The 24,130-nt window shown below is 42.4% G+C and overlaps 1 protein-coding gene across 1 annotated transcript in view; it reads right to left on the bottom strand.

The window, feature by feature from the left end:
• Positions 1–24,130, bottom strand: part of LOC306785685 (uncharacterized protein) — a gene marked incomplete at both ends in the record, with an annotated part of 44,073 nt that overhangs the window by 15,344 nt on the left and 4,599 nt on the right. Inside the window, 4 exons of the mRNA XM_079280140.1 lie at positions 6,390–6,589; positions 6,718–6,884; positions 7,069–7,202; positions 7,339–7,476. Coding sequence (XP_079136266.1) covers positions 6,390–6,589; positions 6,718–6,884; positions 7,069–7,202; positions 7,339–7,476 — 639 coding nt within the window. The remainder of the gene's footprint in view (positions 1–6,389; positions 6,590–6,717; positions 6,885–7,068; positions 7,203–7,338; positions 7,477–24,130) is intronic.

Genomic DNA, 24,130 nt, shown 5'->3' with positions numbered 1-24,130 from the left:
TCCGTTGGAAGTCAGACATCTGAAGCCCGTATTAGTATAAATACCAGCAGTTTTGAAACAGCAAGAGAGCTTTGGAGAAGGAGTTGGACGGAGTCTCTAACCCCGTGCGGCCTCCTGCCTGCACGGGGTGAAACTTTAGCACACTTGGAGCAGGACCTGGAAGACGCTTTTGGAGAAGGAGTCTCTAATCCCGTGCGGGCTCCGGCCTGCACGGAGGAGAACTTTAACTTTTTACAGAATCTCCGGGCTTTGAGAGTCGGAGTTTTTAAAAGAAAACTTAGAAGATTTTTTGAAGTCTAGTCAGGAGAGAAGGCTCACTCTGTCCAGTCCTGCGCTGGGTGAATCATTAACTTTTTCCTCCGTAAGCTACACAGCCAGCCCGTCTGCAGGCTGAGTCAGCTTTTTACAGATCCTTTGTCTGTAAACTGCTCTGAAGGGGTTTTTGAATACTTAGGTGATTTTTTCTTATATTTTTCAGTTAACGATTTTCCTCTGCATTTGGGACCAAGAGACTATACTTTGATTTAAATGCAAATAAATAAATAACGAATTAGTTTTTTCGACCGAGTCCTTTTTCTTCATATTGTCTTGAGAAGTCAGCCCTGGAGAGGGGTCACACCTCAGATGATCCCCTTCATCCCCTGAGGTAAGTTGTGTTTGATCCAGCTCGGTACATTACTGATGGCATTCTTGAAATGCCCAAACCACACTGATACTTATTCTAATAATAAAAAATAAAAAAAAAATAAAAAATTAATTAATTAATTTTTCAATTTTTTTTATTATTGAATTAAAAACCGTGAGGGGTCACCCCCCGATATCACGTAACACAGGTTTAAACTATGTGAAACCTGATGATGACAGGAAATATTTCAACTTAAAGTACAAGTAAAAGTCATGGATTTTGCAGCTTAAAATGGTTCATGTGTTCATGGTCACATAAGTTGATTACATTATTGTATTATCTGGTTCTAGTGATACTCTGAAAGTGTATGTCCAGGAGACTATTTGCTCAATTCTAAAATGTCTTTGTAACCCCTCTGTGTGTGTTTACTGTTTTCCTGCAGACGTCCAGCAGCTGTTGTTGGTTAAAGAAGAGGTTCCCTCTGAGCAGCAGGAGTGGAGCTCCAGTCTGGACCAGGAGGACCCAGAGCCCTCACACATTAAAGAAGAACAGGAGGAACTCTGCACCAGTCAGGAAGGAGAGCAGCTTCAAGGTCTGGAGGAGGCTGATGTCAAGTTCTCATTGACTCCTGTGAAGAGTGAAGAAGAGGAAGCTCAGTCCTCACAGCTTCATCAAAGACAAACTAAACAGATGGGAACAGAAGCTGATGGAGAAGACTGTGGAGGACCAGAACCAGACAGGAACTTGGATCCAGATAGACATCCAGAACCAGATACTGATGAGAAGACTGGAGAGTCTTCTGACACTGATGAGGGTGGTGATGGGAAGAAGACCAGAGAACCTCAGTCAGGTTTAAACTATGTGAAACCTGATGAAGTCCATGTCAGTGATTCAAGATGTAGCGCTGGTGAAAAACATTTTAGATGCTCTGAGTGTGAGAAAACATTTGGCCAGAGTGGAACTCTGAACAGACACATGAGAACCCACACAGGAGAAAAACCTTTCAGCTGCTCAGTCTGTAAGAAATCTTTTAGCAATCATTCAAATTTACGGGGACACATGAGAACCCATGAAGTCCGTGCCAGTGATTCAAGATGTAGCGCTGGTGAGAAAACATTTGGCCAGAGTGGAACTCTGAAGATACACATGAGAACCCACACAGGAGAAAATCCTTTCAGCTGCTCAGTCTGTAAGAAATCTTTTAACCATCATTCAAATTTACACATGAGAACCCATGAAGTCCGTGTCAGTGATTCAAGATGTAGCGCTGGTGAGAAAACATTTGGCCAGAGTGGAACTCTGAAGATACACATGAGAACCCACACAGGAGAAAATCCTTTCAGCTGCTCAGTCTGTAAGAAATCTTTTAACCAGCATTCAAATTTACAGAGCCACATGAGAACCCACACAGGAGAAAAACCTTTCAGCTGCTCAGTCTGTAAGAAATCTTTTAACGAGCATTCAAATTTAAAGAGCCACATGAGAACCCACACAGGAGAAAAACCTTTCAGCTGCTCAGTCTGTAAGAAATCTTTTAACCAGCGTGCAACTTTAAAGAGACACATGAGAACCCACACAGGAGAAAAGCCTTTCAGCTGCTCAGTCTGTAAGAAATCTTTTAACGAGCATTCAAATTTAAAGAGCCACATGAGAACCCACACAGGAGAAAAGCCTTTCAGCTGCTCAGTCTGTAAGAAATCTTTTAACCGGCGTTCACATTTACAGAGCCACATGAGAACCCACACAGGAAAGAAACCTTTCAGCTGATCAGTTTGCTGTAATAGATTTGTGTGCAACAGAGATCTGAAGGTACACATGAATACCCACACAGGAAACAATCCCCTTTAGCTGTTCTGGTTGCAGTAAAGTTTCCGTTTGTGATAAAAGCTTTCAGCACGAGTCACCTCTGAAGTTACACATGATTAACCGCGGTTCAACTATACTGATTTCAATACAAAATGTTATTCACTGAATGAGCGCCAACTGTACAGTTTGAAATAGTTTTGATGATTATATTGATGATTGATTTGATGGTAATGTCAGTTTAAGACGATGGTTTTACCTGCATCTGTGCACAGTATATTGTAGTCAAATGATTTCATCAATAAAAAGTAAAAGGTTTGTGTATTTCACTGGTTCATACAGTTGTACATGGCACACTTTGTTCGTCAGGATTAAATCCATCAGTGACTGGAGTGTGACTCAATAGTTCTTTATCTTACTTGGCAGTTTGCACTCTTTGCTGCTGCCATTACTGGTATAAAATTGTCATCTTGTCTGACACAAACTCATAAAAAGATCCTGAGAAAAAGCAATCTACACATCAGTTAGCCACGTACGTGGCACGGGGCCCTGATCACACCCGGCCCTCATACATTGTGTTACATAATGCTGTTTGGAAAATACTAAATGCTAAAAATAGTGCGGAATGAAAGAAATCTACAGAGATTAAAACAATAAAAATGTCAGTGAATCAAAAGACATCACGCAAAGTGATGCAGATCAATCAAAGAAAAACAACTCACTTTTTTATAGTACTGACAAAAGGGCTAAACAAAAAAGTAACAAAAATAAATACATCTGCATTGACAGATAAGTGATGGGTACTGTGAAGTCTTATTGTATAAATTCCATCTTTTTTATCTTTTATTTGACTTGAGAAATTGTCTCTGACTTTAGGATGTAGCATCATATTCGCTTACCGATTATTACAAAGGTTTCTGGTGTTACGCTTGCCTTCTTACAATATATCGTCATGAAATGGCTGTAATAAAATATTATTTTTCATACTGCATGACATCTCCTCCCTGGTCAAAGGGTTTCTAAAGAGCGTGAAAGTCCATTTTCATAAGAATATAATTCCTACAGTAACTTCACAAGTTTTTTAAAAACACAAATACATGTATACACGGTATCTATGGCATCTCAACCACAATGTATGAAAGCAGACTGGCTTTCTGGGTTTCACAGAACAAACAGCAACAGATCAATCAAAAGCTTCATCGCAGGTCCTTTCCACCAATCATCTCATTTTGTTTTTGTTTAGTCAGAACAGTGACGGTCACAACTGAAACGTTACACCTCTAGTGCCGTTATGAAGAGGCACAGTCACTCAACAGTGATGGTGGAAAAACAGGCGCCCCAAAGATTGTCACGGTAAAGGAGCATTTTTAAATCATCATCATCATCATCCTCCACTTGTTCGCCTCATGCACTGTAGAGCCCCACGTAGTTTTAAAAGACTATTCGAAAGTGTAAAAATGTCTCGCAATAAGAATACCGCTTGTTCAATTTACATCCCAACATTTGTGTTTCTGTCCGTTCAGAAATAGTTGCAGACACTAATTACATAACAGCAAAAAACAGTGGAATAAAAGGGAAACAATGTCAATGGTGTCTTAAGTACACAGTGTGGCCTGGAAAAATAAGTGAAGGAGAATCCCTCTGTCGTAGATACAGAAAAAAAAGTGCCAGAAAGAGTTCATAGGTGATCCTTCATATTGTTTGGTCTGTCTCATTCTCTTCATTATAGCAGTGCCCTTCTCTTCCCCAGTCTGTTAAAGCCTGCCTGTGTGTGTGTGTGTGTGTGTGTGTGTGTGTGTGTGTGTGTGTGTGTGTGTGTGTGTGTGTGTGTGTGTGTGTGTGTGTGCGAGAGAGTTTTGGAGAGTTCCGGGACACTGGAATGCGCAGCGTTTTAAGCCAAGGTTCTGTTGGGATCTGACCAGATGGCTTCAACATGTGCTGTGGACAAAAAGAATCAGGCCTTCACTTTGTCGAGCAAAGGGTTCATCCTGATTTGTAGTTGATAAGAGCAAAGGGATTTCACACTAGGGTGTGAATTTCCCCCCCCCAAATAACCATGGTAACCGCGGCAATCTCATTGGCCGAGAGCCAAGAGACCCCAGGACCCCTGTGGTTCAACCACTGTCCAACAAAAGTGCCTGCAGATCACACCTCCTTGCTTTTTCCCGTCGACCTCCGTCGAACAGGGAGCACACCACGCTCTCTTCGCTCGGACACCCCCGTCCAGGCCACAGAAGAACCAGCTTTCCCCGCCAGCGCTACGCTGACCACGAGGAAGCCCCTCAAACCCTGACAAGCCATTTCGCTGGACGAAACAGCCCGCGATAACGAATCTGCTTCAGCAATCCGTTCAGTGCTCTTTGCTCCTTTTTCTTTTTGCGCACACTCTGGCAGGAAGACGTCTAAACCTCTCCTGACCGATGATTACCGGGAGACCTACGGACCACGTCGTCTCAGCCGAAGTTAGGTCATCCTCCCTGCAGCGAGGATTGATCACGTCTGCGTTTGCTCCAGAGCGAGCTGCGCCACGACGGACCGAAACAGCGCCAGCTCAAACGCCGCGCTGAGAAGCAGCCCTTTTGTCCTTTTTCTTCGAGAGGAAGGGGGGGCCCTTCCTCTCGAAGAAAAAGGACAATTTTGCCACGAACACTTCCACGTTGCAACGAAGCATCGACAAGTAAGATTCTTGGCATTTGGGCATAGCTTAGCTTAAATTAACGTAAGTTTAATTCAGGTCATTCATTTATATGTTGATATTCCCGTGCTTTTGTGTGTTTAAGTTACTGTCGCGTGATATTGAGATATGGCGCAACTCCTCGCGGACGAGAGAAGCTCCGCTGTATTCGTGTATTAACTATGACTGTTTGCTTGGGATTTATTTGATTTCTTTTCATTTGTTTTACTACACTTCGTGTAGTATTCTCTGCTCATTAAATCAGCTCTGTGAGTGAAGTGTGGAATCTCGGCTATCGTACATAACTGCTGGTAGTTCTACCGACAACGGCACGTTGTGTACGATACGCCAGCGACCCCCATTATCACTACAACGCGGACCGCACGCAGAAGTGTGATTCATGAGCCCCCACCTTTTTCTCTTTCCTCCTCTCACGTAACACACACAGCTCCTAGCTCTACCCCGGGGGAACCCCGTTCAAACGAGCGCCTCACATCACGTGCTGCCCAGGCACACGTGATTACATACAGCAGCCTAACTGCCATTTTGTCCGAGTCACTCGACTCCGCCATCTTTGTAGTTTTTAGCTGTAGTTCTTAAGGCCCCTCCCCTTTTGGCCAGCGTCACTCGACGCCGCCATCTTTGTCTCTAGCTGTAAGACTCCTTCCTGTTCACCCACAGACCCACACACACACATACACATACACACACAGACATACACCCTCATCCATTTTATTCATTCTTTAGTTTAGGCATATAAAATTGTATGATAATGTTTGTTGGTTGCAATATTAATTGATTTGATCATTTATTATTTTGATTCAATAAACTCTGTTATACTTTCAGGAGCAGTCGTCTGTGATTACTTGTGCATATGTATTTGATAAGACTGTATGTAGTAGCCTGTGCTCGAACTTAAAACCTTCACTGTCACTGAATGTATAGTCATACGCAGACTATTGACATTATGAGTGACTACTAATTATGAGACTTAGTTTTATCGTTTGGTTATTGGTCCCTGTTCGCAGGGTGGTGCCCCGTTTTTATTAATAATCATTAATAATTGTTACATACATCAATACTTCTATTGATGTCAAGAATTCAGTTTCTTAAATGCTGATAACCCAAACACGCTCCTTTAAATCCCAACAGTTCTCTGTCTTGGCTTTATTCTGGGATAGAGCTGTTAAGAGACAAGAAGAAGACAACAATGTCAACAATGCACATTTGTTCATGACATAATGAACACGCTTGTCTTCATTACAGTTTCAGTGACTCGTGACTCACCCCAAGGAGGTTGCGGGGAATGTACCCCTCGGTGTCAGCCATGTGCGCCCACCACCAGTCTATCTCGTCCTCGTCCTCCCTTCGGACGATGGTCATGCAGTCTCCCTCGCGGAACATCAGTTCATCGGGGTTTTCACCACTGTAGTCCCACAGACCATAGACCACTCCCCTGTTCATGATGCCCATCTTCTCTTGCACACCTTAGGGTACACAGATTTAAAATAACAGAAAAATAATTAATAGTGAGTTTTTCACAGAAACATAAGACACAGGAAAGAATTAAAACTAAATTCGTATAAGGTAAAATAATAACACCGCTTTTACTGACCGTAGAGGAACTGGGAGCACTGGGTGTAGCCCTCCTCCATCTCTTCACATTTATCAGCTGCCGTTTGCATGTCACTGTAAGTCATAGCAAACACTGCTGCACCAGACTCCACCAGGAACTTGCACACTTGCACATTGTTACAGGATGCAGCACAGTGAAGAGGGGTCCTGTGTTAGAGGGTGGGTGAAAAAGGAGGTAAGGACAGAGGATACGAGAGTGGGAGCTGAGAAACACCAACCACTAGGAGTAGTTCTGTTGTAGCTCATACTGCTAGATTATGCTCAAAGTTAAGTTGAAGAAAAAACAACATGGACACGAATGATAACCGTTTGGACTGATCTGAGAACTTACCAGCCATCACTGTCAGCAGCATTGACATTGACACCAAACTGAACCAGAAACTTGACGATCTCTGTATGTCCGGCACAGACAGCATTGTGTAGGGCAGTGATTCCTTCATCGTTGGGCAGACTGGGATCTTCCACCTGTGAATGAGGAATCACAATGAGTTAAAAGAGTTTCAGTTCAGCACCAGCAAAAGCTGACTTACACAGCAGAAAAACAACTGTGATTTTAAACATTATAACCATGTTATTATAATACATAGCAAATGTTTCTTACTTCATAGATGATTCTCTGGACCAGGTCAAATTCTCCCTCCAGAGAAGAGTCCAGCAGCAGAGCCAGTGGGTTGAACTTCAATCTCATGTTGTGCTCAATGCGTTCAGAGCCGAGCTTGCGCAAGTTGGTCCTCTTTCCCTAAAGACACAATCATAACGGTGTATCACACAAACGATCTCAAACAGCCGTTACAAACACAGACATGTAAACTCTCAGATGTGAGAGTCTCATCCTGAAGTGCGTCCACTCTTTACTGGGTTCAATCTGGACTGAGAGCAGAGGAGGGACTTGTTTTCCGGCTCTAAATGCATTTCTAATCCAGGCCCGCCCTCCCACGACGCTCACCACTTCTTTTCTCCACCTACCTCCGAATCAGGTAGGCCGGTCATTTTGTTTTTTTGTTGTTGTTATTTGATAAAGAGACGGTTCCTGGTTCGCTGTGACACTTTTGTTTGTGAGCTGTCGGTATCACGAGATCTAGCCAGCGCGAGGACATTCACACTATTGGGGCTAAGTGGATGCAACCTGTCCAATCAATGCTACAGGGTGGCGTCACACTGACACCTAGCGCGCAGATTCTACATTTCTCTTGTGAGCACTCCCTGTATTTATTCACTGCTGCATACTTTCAAACGTCGCATACTTTTTATTTTTTACTTTGCAAAGTACATACTGTTGCATGCATTGGGACATACTTTGTCATAACATTGCACCTCGAACCTTGACCCTCTTGCTCATATATCAGCGGCGCAGAGGATTGTGGGTCAGAATAGCCAGAGAAGCATGCTGACTTGTATAATGCAAAATGCGACCATATGCAGAGGGACATTCTGTTGTTTTTGGCACACTGCATTTGACATACTGCGTATTGGAACATACTGTGTGTGCCAATACCCATACTACCATATTGTTTAGTATGCTAGAAAAAATATTTGCTATGTTGAAAGAGAGTAAAACCGTGGATTTGAGAATTAGGAAAACTCCATATGAATGATTCTGGTGTTCAGTAACTGCTGGAAATGTAACTAAAACTACAATAGCAGTTAAGTTCACCATATAAACTCGTATGTCATAGATGTGTTGACAACTCTGTCTCCAAGTAGCTCAAAGATCAATATCAAAGGATATGCTTACGACAGGTTCACAGAAGACAATGGACATCACTGCAGCTTTTGTTCTTTTTTTTATCAAAACACTTTTATGCAAGACTCCCATCACTCACATTCAGGCATGCAGACATAATTGTTGGAATGCTGTTAAGCATTCCAACAATCTTTATTCTTTTCTTTATTCTTTATTATTTTCCAACATCTTTATTCAACTTCTTCTATTTCTTCCGTCGCACCTCTTCTTCTCCTTCATATTTTAAGCTCCAGAAACCGTTCAACTATTAAAATGTTCAGCTCTTTCACCAGAGGTCTGCTATGACTTTTCATATTTCTAACCTTTGTTGAGGATTTAACTCGAGTGAACAGACTGAGATCGAGGCGTTTAGCTCAATTCAAGCAATAACATTTATTTGTAACAGAAGTATTATGTCCAGCAGTTAAATGTGCACGGACCTAGAAAAGTGAAAGCTAAAAGGCTTAGACATAGTGCGCATGCGTGTTATAGGTTCTTCTGATGGAAGCCTATTGGTTAAAGCAAAGTTGCAGGCAGGGCTGTGTTTAGCAGAACAGCAGCCTGGTTGGAGCACTGGGCATCTCCACCCACACTGGCTCATGTCCGGATCCCGCCTTCTCTGGCTCATCAGTGTGTATGCATGTTGTTAACACTCAAGGTGCCGGAAAGGGTGCAGTTCTAAGCTATTTCGAAGTCTCTGTGTGAATAGATAAAGAGAACTCTTCTCCTACTCTAAGATGGCAGTTTCCGCCCTAATCTGGTGGTTTAAGCAAGTGTTTCTTACAGGGCCACTGTATCTGTTTCTATCATGCGAGCAGGTGCAGGAATGCCCTGCTCGGAGTATTTGACCTACTTACAGTGACCTCACAACTCCGCAATATAAGCTTACAAGTATAGCGCATATTATTTAACATTGAATGAATATATTTTATTTACACCTTTAAACTTTTTGAATTATTAAGCTTTTCATTTTCAATGGGATCTCTATGGAGAATATTTTCAAATGGCTTCAGGCACACAGGTGTTCGCGATTGAGCCAATTAGTGATGTTGATAAACACACAGACTCACAGACACACGCGCACATACACTCCTCTCCCTCTCTCTCTGTGTGTCTCTCTCATACAGTCATTCAGGTCTTAGGGATCTTTAGAGGTCTTTCCCCACTCCTCCTCCACCCCGCCCCCCCACACACACACACCACACCCCATTTCAAAATAAAAGCCCCAGAGAGTGAATTCTAACTGAACTGCTTGTGATGAAGCCTGTCATTTAATAACCTCTGTTTATGTGTGTCAAACATTATGATTATGTCTCCTCTCCCCCTCACTCCCCCACCCAGCCCCACCCTTTCAAAATAAAAGCCCCATGGATTAACTGTATTTAAACAAGCTCAAAATTAGGCTTTTTTGTTAAAAAAATGAATGCTCTAACTACTACTGCTGCTGCTAATATAGTGTTACTACTACTGCTACTACTACTTCTACTATAACTTTTGCTGTTGCTACTATTACTACTACTGCTACTGCTATTACTGCTACCATCAATATTATTACTACCACTACTGCTATTACTACCACTACTATTACTTATATGACAACTGCTACTACTACTATTCATGCTACTAAAAGTAGTAATACTACTACAGCTATTAGTACGACTGCTACTAGTACTACTACTACTGCTACATCTTCTACTGCCATTACTATTACTACTACTACTGTGATATTAAATACTACGACCAATACTACAGCTATTACTATGACTACTGATACTACGTCTTCTACTACTTCTTCTAATTACTAATACTTCTACTACTAATAATACTTCTACTACAACTTCTACTACTACTACAAATATCACTAATAGTACGACTAGTAGTTATTCTAATGCTACTAATACTTCTACAAATAATACTTCTACTACAACTTATACTACTACAAATATCACCACTGATGAATTTTTTTAAGCCACAGAAACTGTTCAAATGTCAAAATGTTCAGCTCTTTCAGGAGAGGTGTGATATGACTTTTCATATTTGTAATCTTTAAACTCTTTGAATTATTAAGCTTTTTGCAATTTGTTTTTGAATTGGATATCTATTTTAAGCAATGTTTTTGCGATTAATTTCAGTTTTCAGCATTCCAACGCATTTTCAGCAGGAAATGCTTTTTCTAGTTCCACTTTACGGTCCTCATCTGTTTCCCCGCCTTCCTCTCCTCCACACCCTCGGGTAAAATATCGACATTTTCCATCTCTAGATTGGGTGAGATTCATGGTGCAGCATATCTCATATCTCAGTAAATGTGGATGTTATGTACACAGGAGCTCAGCATTTAATGAGGGTGTCTGTGGGGAAAGCCAGATCCATCACTTTGCCCTGTTCCTATACCCGGAGAGACACATACCCAATAAAATAACATGCCCAGAGGAGATATACATGGGACTTTAATCATCATATTGCGTAAGACAACTGTACATAGATCAGATATGTATCCGTGTGTAAATACCCTGCAGACCTTCACACTGCTCATAAAAACACAAAGGGCTCGTGTGCTGCAGAGATCAACGAGAGCTCTGATTATGACGAGTAAAACAGCCGCTATCTGTCATTCCACCTATGACTTTCTTTTTGAAAAAAGTATTTATCAGTGCTTTGAATCCATTATGAATGTGTGTATCAATTATAAATGTAGTGAGTCATATTCAGTGAGCAGTGTTGATGTTGAATTCAGCCTTTTATCTCAACTCCTTATTGCAATGCAGCAGGGGATGTGTGCAGCATAGGGGGTTGTGCCTTAAACGTCCGTGCTGCATTAACCCCCATAAAGCTCACAAAGGGACCCAACAGAGGAAGACCACCGGAGCTTATGGACCAGGAAGTGTCACCGTGCCTGGTTACCATGGCAACAGAGGTACCTGGGAAAAGGCGGTTGGTTCACATGACGACATACAGTAGCCTATGTCATGGATATATTAGTTATCTACATCAAAGGGTGCAGCACTTCTGTGTCTCTCCCAGTGTGGGCTGGAATAATAAAAGATCTATCGGCACATAAAACACAGCATGCAGTAGGAACACCAGTCAGTTTAAATATAGCCATATTTAATATATATTATACATATATGTTGTACAGGTATCTAGATCTAAACATTGATTGTTTGAGGAAGCTGATGTAACACAACCTAAGAGGGTGAACATGGTGATCATTGTTCTTCATTCAGTCTGTTGGTGCACCACTAAAATATCTCAACAACTATGAGATGCATTGCCATATCATTTTCTACCGACATTCAAGGTCCCCAGAGGATGAATCCGGCTTCAAAATGCTTTAAGTTGCTTTATGTTGTCAGGGACACATTTTTCTCAGGTCTCTGCGTTCAACTCCATGCCTTGTTCCTTTTGACAAGTTCCCACTATAGCTCATGTCCTATTTAGCAAATATAGCTAGGTCACATCCTTTTCAGGTTCTCATGATGTGCTTTATAGAGCTGCGGAACCGATGTTCAAAAACATGCTTATTTTAGCCCAAACCATGATATTTTCCTAAACCTAACTAAATCTAAAGTACTTTTGCTGCTGAAACCTAAGTGATGCCAATGGGTCCTGACCAAGCGTCGTACAGTGATAATGCGTGGAGGGAACATATAGGACCATGGGAGAGCATATATGCACCACTGGAGAACAAAGGACCCTTTGTCATGTTCACTTTATGTGCCATATGAATCTGGGTAACACAGGGAATAGTAGCGTCAGCTCTGCTTCTAACCCAGGGAGTCTTTGGTGTGAAAGATGAACACACACAGTCACCAGCAGTCACGTCAGCCCTGTAATTTGTTTAACCTGCAGAACATGGAGCACCACAAGGTGTCGACATGATGGACAAATACAAAAGCACTTGCAGCACTTGGTACACCAATTGTGTACATTGTCTCATGTTGGTTCACATGGTCAACAGCAGAATTAAATGTGTTTGATGAGAACAGGTCGGCTCAGCAATAAAAGCATTAGTTGCAATAAGAACACTATGTAGTAAGATAAAATGTGGTGACACAACTAAAACATAGTACTATATACTGCACGTCTGAAAATGAGGGGTGTGTGTAAAAGTATCCCCAACAGTATTGCACACATTTAATGAGAAAAAGAAACGAGATCTGGGATATGAATGGGACAAATAGATGGATGAATAAAAATATATACTTACATAAACAAGAGGATTGTGTGTAGTAACTGGCATCTGTAATTCACATTGATGCTGTTTTTATTTGAAATTGTTCATTTTCTTGGGACTCTTTGTTGGGACCAATATAAAAGAGGTCAAGTCATTTTGTAAATATCTAGTCTTGGGACAGTAAATAGAAATGGGAGCTTTATTTAATGTCTTGCCTGCTTTTTAATTCAGGGCAGAAGAGAATCTCGTCTTAATGTGAGTTCATATGTTCAATGTGACGCATGATTAATGCAATAAGGATCTTGTCCGTCCCGATAATGAACACGGCAAAAGACACACTCAGGCCTACCAACATGCAAAAATACCCAGAAAATAATTCATCGCTCGGTATGTTTTGTTCATACTGATGTCTTGAGGGGTCCAAAAATTAAACCAAACGTACTTTTTTTTTGTACTCGTTTGAAATCAACACTTTTTCTTAAAGAAATAAATCTATACTATATTATACCAGTAGTGTAATACATTCGATCAGTGGTTCTCAAACCTTTTCTGTTGCGCCCCACTTTGGAGGAAGAAAAATGTTCATGCCCCACCGCCCCAACTAAATTGTAACAAAATGGTTGAATTTTTATTGAAACAACATTTTGTGACTCCTCCGTCTGTGCTTTTTCAAATAATAGAATAAAGAAAATTGCAATCACTTTTAAGTAAACCAGATTGCTCCATCAGACAAAAACTAATAAAATGTGCAATCACTTTGTTAGAACAATGCAAATAAAGTTGTATCTGTGCAAAAAAGAACTACAATTTGGCAAAAAATAGCTGCTTGTAATTGGCTGCAATTAACCTGTTTTGCACTCAACATCTTTTCAAGAAAACAATGAAAAACGAAACAAAATAAGTTTCATACTATCCGCAGCTAGTTTTCAGACATAAAACGCAGACTGGTCTCTCCTCATCTCCTACCGCGTTCACTGTGAAACCCAGAGCAAGATAGTCATCATATGTTCTTCTTGGCTGCTTGCTGTTCGTCTCGGATGCATCGCTTGTGGTTGCTTTTCTGTTCCCGCCTGCCAAATGTCTCTTCATTTGGAACACTTAGCCACACATGTGAGTCGCCAAGGATCATGGCCGTCGCGCATGCGTAACCTGTTAACGGCGTAACGTAAACATTTACACGAAAGTACAGGCATTTCGCCATGTATTTATTAATTACTTTAAAAATAATATATATATATATATATATATATATTCTGCATTTCCCCCTGCGCCCCACCTGTAATACCACCGCGCCCCACAGTTTGAGAACCACTGCATTAGATAATAAAATGTGATTATTGGGGTCCAGTCGGAACACAAGGGCACTGACTCGCTTCATCTCTTACTACAATGGTTGGGAGTACTCGACATTCTCTGGTAAAAGCTTTGTATGGGACATCTTGGCAGGAAATTTGGAATAATGACAATCAGGGTAGAAATTACAACACAATTCAGACATCAGTCAGAGTGAGAAGTGATGGAAGTAAAAGTAGAAAAGAAGATGTTACTTTCAGATTCAGGTTCGGACATACAGGACTCAATGACACATTATACTGTTGAACACGGTGGAGATTTTGCGAAGTAGTGATGTCTCTACCAGCAAAACCGTTGTTTAAATCAGACATATGACTCTGAGGCTCTGAGGCGGTTGTCCAAAACCCCTGTGATGTGTACGGATGGGCGCACACTCATTCTCCTATACATTCACACACACACACACACCCTCACCCCCCCCAGACGCCACCTAGTCTAGGGGAGAAGGAGGGGGGGGGGGGGGCAGCCATCGCACCCCCGTGAAGTCCGGGAGGCCGGAGGCAGTGTGAGGCATGAGAATATAGGTCATTAGTCTAGAGAAGAAAGAAGGGAGAATCCCAGCCGAAGTCAAAAGGGCCGAGTCAGCGGTTTCAGGGAGAACCTCTGACCCGGTCAGATCAGTAAGAGTAGCCTGGGGGAAGCATAAATAACTTGGCCTTGACAGTGGCGTCGCTGAGTCTGCGGGGGAGCTCTTAGCGACACACAGAGAGACCCGGCTTTCTGAAAAATACGCTGATGTAAGGGTTTTTGTGTCATCAATCAAGTGATGTGAAGGGTAGGAATCCGTGTGAAGTCAGACATCTGAAGCCCGTATTAGTATAAATACCAGCAGTTTTGAAACAGCTAAAGGACACTTGGAGCAGAACCTGGAAGACGCTTTTGGAGAAGGAGTCTCTAACCCCGTGCGGCCTCCTGCCTGCACGGGGTGAAACTTTAACTTTTTACAGAATCTCCGGACTTTGAGAGTCGGAGGTTTTTAAGGACAAATAGAAGATTTTTTGAAGTCTAGTCAGGAGAGAAGGCTCACTCTGTCCAGTCCTGCGCTGGGTGAATCATTAACTTTTTCCTCCGTAAGCTACACAGCAAGCCCGTCTGCTGGCTGATTCAGTGTTTTAAGATCCTTTGTCTGTAAACTACTCTGAAGGGGTTTTTGAATACTTAGGTGATTTTTTCTTATATTTTTCAGTTAACGATTTTCCTCTGCATTTTGGACCAAGAGACTATACTTTGATTTAAATGCAAATAAATTTTTTACGAAATTAGTTTTTTCGACCGACTCCATTTCTTCAAATTTCCAGAGAAGCCATAAAAGAGGTGGTCACGCCTCAGCGGATCCCCCTCAGCCCCTGAGGTAAGTTGTGTTTGATCCAGCTCGGTACATTACTGATGGCATTCTTGAAATGCCCAAACCACACTGATACAAATATTCTAATAAAAAAAAAAAAAAAAATTAATAATTATTAATTTTTCAATTTTTTTATTATTGGATTAAAAAATCGTGAGGGGTCACCCCCCAGATATCACGTAACATGGCGCCCGAACAGGGACTCGAGAGGGATTAGATCCTAGAAACACTAGAACGTGTAATATAGGTAGAACAGCGGTTCCCTCTCGGGTTAAAGTACACGGATCCTCCCGAGGATAAAAGAACAGTGATGCAACCTTCCCTACCAATTGTTGTTCGTAATAATATCACTGTTATATTATCGCATGCCTAGGGTGGGGTAGTATTACAGTGTTGATTTTAGTTAATATTTATTGTTGCAAAATTTAAAAAGCCCCCCCCCTTGCTCCTAAGAGAGAGCGAGCAGGCAAGGGAGGGGCGGCCCCCTCCTTTTTGCTCAGAGGAGAGAGAGCGAGCAGGGGAGGAGGGGCGGCCCCCTCCTTTTTGCTCCTAGTAGAGAGAGCAGGCAGGGGAGGGGAGGCAGCTCCCCCCCCCCCCCCCCCCCCTCTTTGTTCAGCGGTTAAGTTCCAGTGAAAATCTAACGGAAGTACTCGGTCCTTCGTCATCAGCTGTGGCTGCTCTGGTCGCTGCCTCTGGTTGACGTGGGCGGGCTCTTGTGAACTCATGACAATGTCACAGGTGACAGCTAGTTTGGAAGGTGTCTTGACTGCAAAGAAAGAAAAAAGCAGAGACTCGAGAGAGATTAGGCCCTAAAACACGAGAATGTGTAACATAGGGGATCAGATTTTCTCTCTCGCGTTAAAATCGTAATAATATCACTGTTATATTATTGCATGGCTGGATACCTGAGAGGCCTTAGGCCCTAAAACACTAAAGGTGTGAAATAGGGGATCAGATTGTGTGTCTCTCAGGTTAAAGTCAAAAACGCTCCCTCCTTGTTCAGAGGAGAGGGAGCGATCAGGGGAGGAGGGGCAGCCCCTCCTTCCCTTGCTTTCAAGGCAGCTCAGAATGAGCTAGAATAAGAGAAAAAAGCAAACCGCTCGCCCACACAAGCAGACTAAATGGCCCAAGCCAGTCCGAAAATGGCTGAACCTTCCCTTATCTTTCCTTCAGGGTGGAGAGGGAATGATGCACTCACTGAGGTCCTGCTTGAACAAACCTCTCAAATAGGGGCCAATATGCATGAGGGATTACGAAATGAGGGACACGACAAGGTCAATAGGTTTTTTTAAACAAAATCTAGTTCCTCTTCCTAACCTTAGAACACATCCAACACAAAGTGAGGTCACGGGTCAACAGTGAACGATGGTTGATGGCTTCAAGACAGCTACACCAGGAAAAAAGGAAAAAGGCAAGCATGAGCCTCACGTTGACTTCTGTGACCTCACACGTTACATTCCACAAACCGGCTGGGTCATCAGCTGCTCAGGGGACATGATTTTGCCTAGAATGAGCCTGGACAGCCATCTATTGGCATTCAGGGGAACTCCAAAATCACCGTTTCTCTAAATATAGTTAGGGTCTTTAATCCTTTAAAAGTATATCATTTTTTGTTTGTTACTTTACCAGTTCAATTCTTATCAGCCGTATATTTTACACGAGCTTCTCTGATTTTTCAGTTTCTCCTGCGAGGACATTTTGTTCATTTCTTATTTTATATTTTTTACGATCTTATCCTTTAGATTAAGTAGGGATTATATACACATCGTTTGAGTGTTTTATGCAGTTGTTACGGACTGAGCATTTATTTTTAGTTTTAAAACTTTTTCAAACTTTTAAGTTGAATATTCTAGTTAAGGAAGGAGAGAGCCTTTTCAGATTTTTATGTTTTGATTTCTACACGATTTCTACCCTGGTCATTATGTGAAAATGAATCTTGGACCAGATGACTGGCCCAGCCCAACGATCTATGATCCTGATCTGTGCTTTCATATGGCATACAGAAGGGCGAGGGAAACAGCAGCTAACAATATCCTTCACGATTGTATAAAACTTAATCGGCTGCGAGATAGCACGCCTCAGTCTAGAAAGGACAGGTTGAAATAGGTAGTCATTTAAGGTTTTCTCTTTCTTTGATACTTTACTGCTATTTTTGTTGAATACTTTTATCCTCATCCCCTGGATATATTGGGTTTAACCTCTCATCCCTGAGGTCTCCAGGTTAACCACACCGAATCTCCAAGCTCGGGGCAGGTCCAGTTGGACCGGCGGGTTGTACCACTGTCGGACTCGCCAGAATCACCCACTGCTATCTCTCCCTCTCTGTCTCCCAACGTCCACATGACCCTGACCTTTGTCCACTCTGTGGACGAAGAAATCGATCCCCGAAACGTGTACGGGCCCTTACGTGATGCAACGGACCTGAGGGACCATCAGCCCATCGGGGGAGAACCGGCCTACGCTGACCTGGGTCCTTATCAGTATCCAAATACTGAAACTGGACTTTCCGTGGGCCCGGGGGCCTGCATCGACTCTAACGACCAGGGGGTAGAGGAATATGTCCTCTGGGACAGAAAGCGGGCTGAGACAGGTGGCGTCTTGGACGGGAGATGCTGAACTATCAACAGTGACGGGTACTGGCGTGGCTCGCATGTGACTCTGGACATTGACTTTTCTGCTCTAGGAGAGAGAGGAAAAGAAAAAATACAAAAACAAAGAGGTTGGGGGGGTATTTTGTATTTTCTGATATGTTCAACGTTTTGTATCCTGTACTTTTATGATATCTTTGAGAGGTGGATTTTGTTTTTGGGGATGGGGAGTGTTTTACTTTTTAGCGTTGCTTTTTCTTCTTTTAAACTATGTTTTCAGATAGGATTCATTTTCTTTTTCCTGTCTTTATTTCTATGATATAATTTCATGTGTTGTGTTTCAATATGATTCAGATTCCCATTGTTTTTCTGGGAATACCTGCTTTTGTGCATTTTTGATGATACAGAAGTTATGATGGACCTCTACTGTGAGAGTATGAGATGTTCTATTTTTCGTGTATCTGGTGCCATTCGAGAGAGGGTGTTAGGCGATGTGGCGAATCGGCCCAGATCGCAAAGAAAATGGTTGATCTTCCGTTCACTGAGATAGACATGGTCAAAGGTTTTAGCCTCAATTAATCCTGGTAGCTACCTTTTGTGTGATACAAGAACGGAGGTAGAGACAAGTCACGATTCGCAAGAGAGGGTGTTGAACACGGTGGAGATTTTGCGAAGTAGTGATGTCTCTACCAGCAAAACCGTTGTTTAAATCAGACATATGACTCTGAGGCTCTGAGGCGGTTGTCCAAAACCCCTGTGATGTGTACGGATGGGCGCACACTCATTCTCCTATACATTCACACACACACACACACCCTCACCCCCCCCAGACGCCACCTAGTCTAGGGGAGAAGGAGGGGGGGGGGGCAGCCATCGCACCCCCGTGAAGTCCGGGAGGCCGGAGGCAGTGTGAGGCATGAGAATATAGGTCATTAGTCTAGAGAAGAAAGAAGGGAGAATCCCAGCCGAAGTCAAAAGGGCCGAGTCAGCGGTTTCAGGGAGAACCTCTGACCCGGTCAGATCAGTAAGAGTAGCCTGGGGGAAGCATAAATAACTTGGCCTTGACAGTGGCGTCGCTGAGTCTGCGGGGGAGCTCTTAGCGACACACAGAGAGACCCGGCTTTCTGAAAAATACGCTGATGTAAGGGTTTTTGTGTCATCAATCAAGTGATGTGAAGGGTAGGAATCCGTGTGAAGTCAGACATCTGAAGCCCGTATTAGTATAAATACCAGCAGTTTTGAAACAGCTAAAGGACACTTGGAGCAGAACCTGGAAGACGCTTTTGGAGAAGGAGTCTCTAACCCCGTGCGGCCTCCTGCCTGCACGGGGTGAAACTTTAACTTTTTACAGAATCTCCGGACTTTGAGAGTCTGAGGTTTTTAAGGACAAATAGAAGATTTTTTGAAGTCTAGTCAGGAGAGAAGGCTCACTCTGTCCAGTCCTGCGCTGGGTGAATCATTAACTTTTTCCTCCGTAAGCTACACAGCAAGCCCGTCTGCTGGCTGATTCAGTGTTTTAAGATCCTTTGTCTGTAAACTACTCTGAAGGGGTTTTTGAATACTTAGGTGATTTTTTCTTATATTTTTCAGTTAACGATTTTCCTCTGCATTTTGGACCAAGAGACTATACTTTGATTTAAATGCAAATAAATTTTTTACGAAATTAGTTTCTTCGACCGACTCCATTTCTTCATATTTTCCTGAGAAGTCAGCCCTGGAGAGGGGTCACACCTCAGATGATCCCCTTCAGCCCCTGAGGTAAGTTGTGTTTGATCCAGCTCGGTACATTACTGATGGCATTCTTGAAATGCCCAAACCACACTGATACTTATTCTAATAATTAAAAAAAAAAAAAAATTAATTAATTAATTTTTCAATTTTTTTTTATTATTGAATTAAAAACCGTGAGGGGTCACCCCCAGATATCACGTAACAATACACATCATGAAAAAGACAGAGTGGGATAAATGTGAGATATGCAACTGTAAAGAAACTGTAGAACATGAGCTGATAGAGTGGAGGAAGTTCAGGGTGGAAAGAGAAAGACTGAAGAACAGAGTGGTAGATACAGGAAGGGAGTGGAGCATCAAAGGACTGTTAGAGACAGGGGACAAACAAGTTCAGCTTAAAAGGGCTTTATTTAATATTTTGAATGGAACGGGTTAAAAGGCCAGAATATGACTGCAATATGAAGTTTATTTCTCATTGTTTCATTATATTTATAAATGACATTATTATTGTGTTTAAATTATAACTGTCATAAAGGCATGATGTTACACACTCCGGTCCAGTAGGTGGCGCCTTAAACGTTGGTTTGTAGTCCGCCATTAAAGTGACAGAAGAAGAATGAGAAGAAGACGAAGAAGAAGGAGGAGAGGAAGAAGAAGAGGACGAGGACTAATCTCGTGGTAGCCTATAAAGCTATTGAAGTTAGCTTAGCATGCTACCTGGAAACAGACAGACGGGGACGGAAGTGACCAACACAGCGCTAGTCAGAGTTTAATGAGAGTAAACGGTGTTTTTAACGGAGTTCGTCTGGAGGACAACTTTCTGTGGTTTAGTGAAAATGTCTAAAGTAGAAATGTTGAGATCTTTAATCAACCAGCGACGAACTGCGGCTGTTGAAGAGGTTGTTGGTCTGTTTGAAAGAACGATAGCAGAGTACGAGGAGGAACTCTCTCGTTCAAAAGAGGCGAATAAGCGACAACGGGAACTTCTGGACGCTGTTCTCAACCCGGAAATCCGGATACAAAGAGCACGTAGGTTCACTTTATTTAACACTGTTCATGCTCCGGCTGATAACTTTTAATGTAGTTTGGAGTGAGACTCTGTTGCAATTCGTCGTTTTCTTCTACAACTGATTTAATACCTGCAAACGTGTCGCCAGCGTTTCTCAGATTGGAGTGAGACAAGGAGAAAATGTGATGTCGTGATCTTCGCAATAAAACATATTTGATGCGACGTGTCGAGTCCTGGCCAATCAGCGTTAAGATGTCTACACCGTCTTCATTTCCCTCGTTAAAGTTTAAGTTCCGTTACCGTTCAGACTTGTTGGGTTAAGTTAACGTCCACTGCATGCGGAACTTTGTCAACAGCTAACGCTCATCATTATCAAGATTAGGAGGAAAAAGCGTAACGTGATGAAACATGAATCACCCTCCGTGTTCCGGTTCAGTCCACGCGGTCACTCATTAACGTTAAACCGGAACACCGGCGGTTCTGGTTGCAGTTTTTTTGTTGAACTCAAAGTAGAATGAGGCGATTTCGTGGTGATAATAACTTGAAACATGAGGCCCAGATACTGATGAGATGATGAGGTCAGAGAGCTTCAGGAAGAGGATGTTGTGTGTGTAGCGCAGCTTGACGCAGGGCTGAGATGTGAGTGGAGCTGGGCCTGGATAAAGGTGGAGGTCTAAACAGACGTGAAGAGAGAGCAGTACAGCTTCCCGCTGTCGGTGTTTTAAATACATTGATAAGGCAGGGTATGCTAACTGCAGCCTCTGCTCCAATGAGATGAAGTACATGTAAATAAAATATATTCATTCAATGTTAAACACATCTTATACGCGGATATGTGAGTTCTAGTGCATTCATCGCGCTCGTCTGAACACAGTGAGAAGTATTAGAACTCTGAAGGATAGCTTTTGCCCCAGTTAAATGTCACATAGCCTGACAGAGAACTAGTTTCAACTGCCAGCTCCGTCTTAGAGATAAACGGCCTTCAAGAAGGGGGGTGAATTGGTGAAGGAAGTGGCTGATTGAAGTCCGACGGGTTCAGCCAATCACTGAGCTGATCGATGGGCTAAGGAATGTGTAATATGAGGACTCCCACACACAATGTGGCCCAACCCTGGCTTGTGTGTGGGTGAAGATAAATTGTTAATACTTGTAGATCGTCTACTGATGAGAAGACTGGATACTCTTCTGACACTGATGAGGGTGGTGATGGGAAGAAGACCAGAGAACCTCAGTCAGGTTTAAACTATGTGAAACCTGATGATGACAGGAAATATTTCAACTTAAAGTACAAGTAAAAGTCATGGATTTTGCAGCTTAAAATGGTTCATGTGTTCATGGTCACATAAGTTGATTACATTATTGTATTATCTGGTTCTAGTGATACTCTGAAAGTGTATGTCCAGGAGACTATTTGCTCAATTCTAAAATGTCTTTGTAACCCCTCTGTGTGTGTTTACTGTTTTCCTGCAGACGTCCAGCAGCTGTTGTTGGTTAAAGAAGAGGTTCCCTCTGAGCAGCAGGAGTGGAGCTCCAGTCTGGACCAGGAGGACCCAGAGCCCTCACACATTAAAGAAGAACAGGAGGAACTCTGCACCAGTCAGGAAGGAGAGCAGCTTCAAGGTCTGGAGGAGGCTGATGTCAAGTTCTCATTGACTCCTGTGAAGAGTGAAGATGAAGAAGAGGAAGCTCAGTCCTCACAGCTTCATCAAAGACAAACTAAACAGATGGGAACAGAAGCTGATGGAGAAGACTGTGGAGGACCAGAACCAGACAGGAACTTGGATCCAGATAGACATCCAGAACCAGATACTGATGAGAAGACTGGAGAGTCTTCTGACACTGATGAGGGTGGTGATGGGAAGAAGACCAGAGAACCTCAGTCAGGTTTAAACTATGTGAAACCTGATGAAGTCCATGTCAGTGATTCAAGATGTAGCGCTGGTGAAAAACATTTTAGATGCTCTGAGTGTGAGAAAACATTTGGCCAGAGTGGAACTCTGAAGATACACATGAGAACCCACACAGGAGAAAAACCTTTCAGCTGCTCAGTCTGTAAGAAATCTTTTAGCAATCATTCAAATTTACGGGGACACATGAGAACCCATGAAGTCCGTGCCAGTGATTCAAGATGTAGCGGTGGTGAGAAAACATTTGGCCAGAGTGGAACTCTGAAGATACACATGAGAACCCACACAGGAGAAAATCCTTTCAGCTGCTCAGTCTGTAAGAAATCTTTTAACCATCATTCAAATTTACACATGAGAACCCATGAAGTCCGTGTCAGTGATTCAAGATGTAGCGCTGGTGAGAAAACATTTGGCCAGAGTGGAACTCTGAAGATACACATGAGAACCCACACAGGAGAAAATCCTTTCAGCTGCTCAGTCTGTAAGAAATCTTTTAACGAGCATTCAAATTTAAAGAGCCACATGAGAACCCACACAGGAGAAAAACCTTTCAGCTGCTCAGTCTGTAAGAAATCTTTTAACCGGCGTGCAACTTTAAAGAGACACATGAGAACCCACACAGGAGAAAAGCCTTTCAGCTGCTCAGTCTGTAAGAAATCTTTTAACGAGCATTCAAATTTAAAGAGCCACATGAGAACCCACACAGGAGAAAAGCCTTTCAGCTGCTCAGTCTGTAAGAAATCTTTTAACCAGCGTTCACATTTACAGAGCCACATGAGAACCCACACAGGAAAGAAACCTTTCAGCTGATCAGTTTGCTGTAATAGATTTGTGTGCAACAGAGATCTGAAGGTACACATGAATACCCACACAGGAAACAATCCCCTTTAGCTGTTCTGGTTGCAGTAAAGTTTCCGTTTGTGATAAAAGCTTTCAGCACGAGTCACCTCTGAAGTTACACATGATTAACCGCGGTTCAACTACACTGATTTCAATACAAAAAGTTATTCACTGAATGAGCGCCAACTGTACAGTTTGAAATAGTTTTGATGATTATATTGATGATTGATTTGATGGTAATGTCAGTTTAAGACGATGGTTTTACCTGCATCTGTGCACAGTATATTGTAGTCAAATGATTTCATCAATAAAAAGTAAAAGGTTTGTGTATTTCACTGGTTCATACAGTTGTACATGGCACACTTTGTTCGTCAGGATTAAATCCATCAGTGACTGGAGTGTGACTCAATAGTTCTTTATCTTACTTGGCAGTTTGCACTCTTTGCTGCTGCCATTACTGGTATAAAATTGTCATCTTGTCTGACACAAACTCATAAAAAGATCCTGAGAAAAAGCAATCTACACATCAGTTAGCCACGTACGTGGCACGGGGCCCTGATCACACCCGGCCCTCATACATTGTGTTACATAATGCTGTTTGGAAAATACTAAATGCTAAAAATAGTGCGGAATGAAAGAAATCTACAGAGATTAAAACAATAAAAATGTCAGTGAATCAAAAGACATCACGCAAAGTGATGCAGATCAATCAAAGAAAAACAAC

The sequence above is a fragment of the Melanostigma gelatinosum genome (assembly GCF_949748355.1).
Source record: "Melanostigma gelatinosum genome assembly, chromosome: 12".
Lineage (NCBI taxonomy): Eukaryota > Metazoa > Chordata > Actinopteri > Perciformes > Zoarcidae > Melanostigma > Melanostigma gelatinosum.
This window is presented reverse-complemented; position numbering and strand designations above follow the sequence as displayed.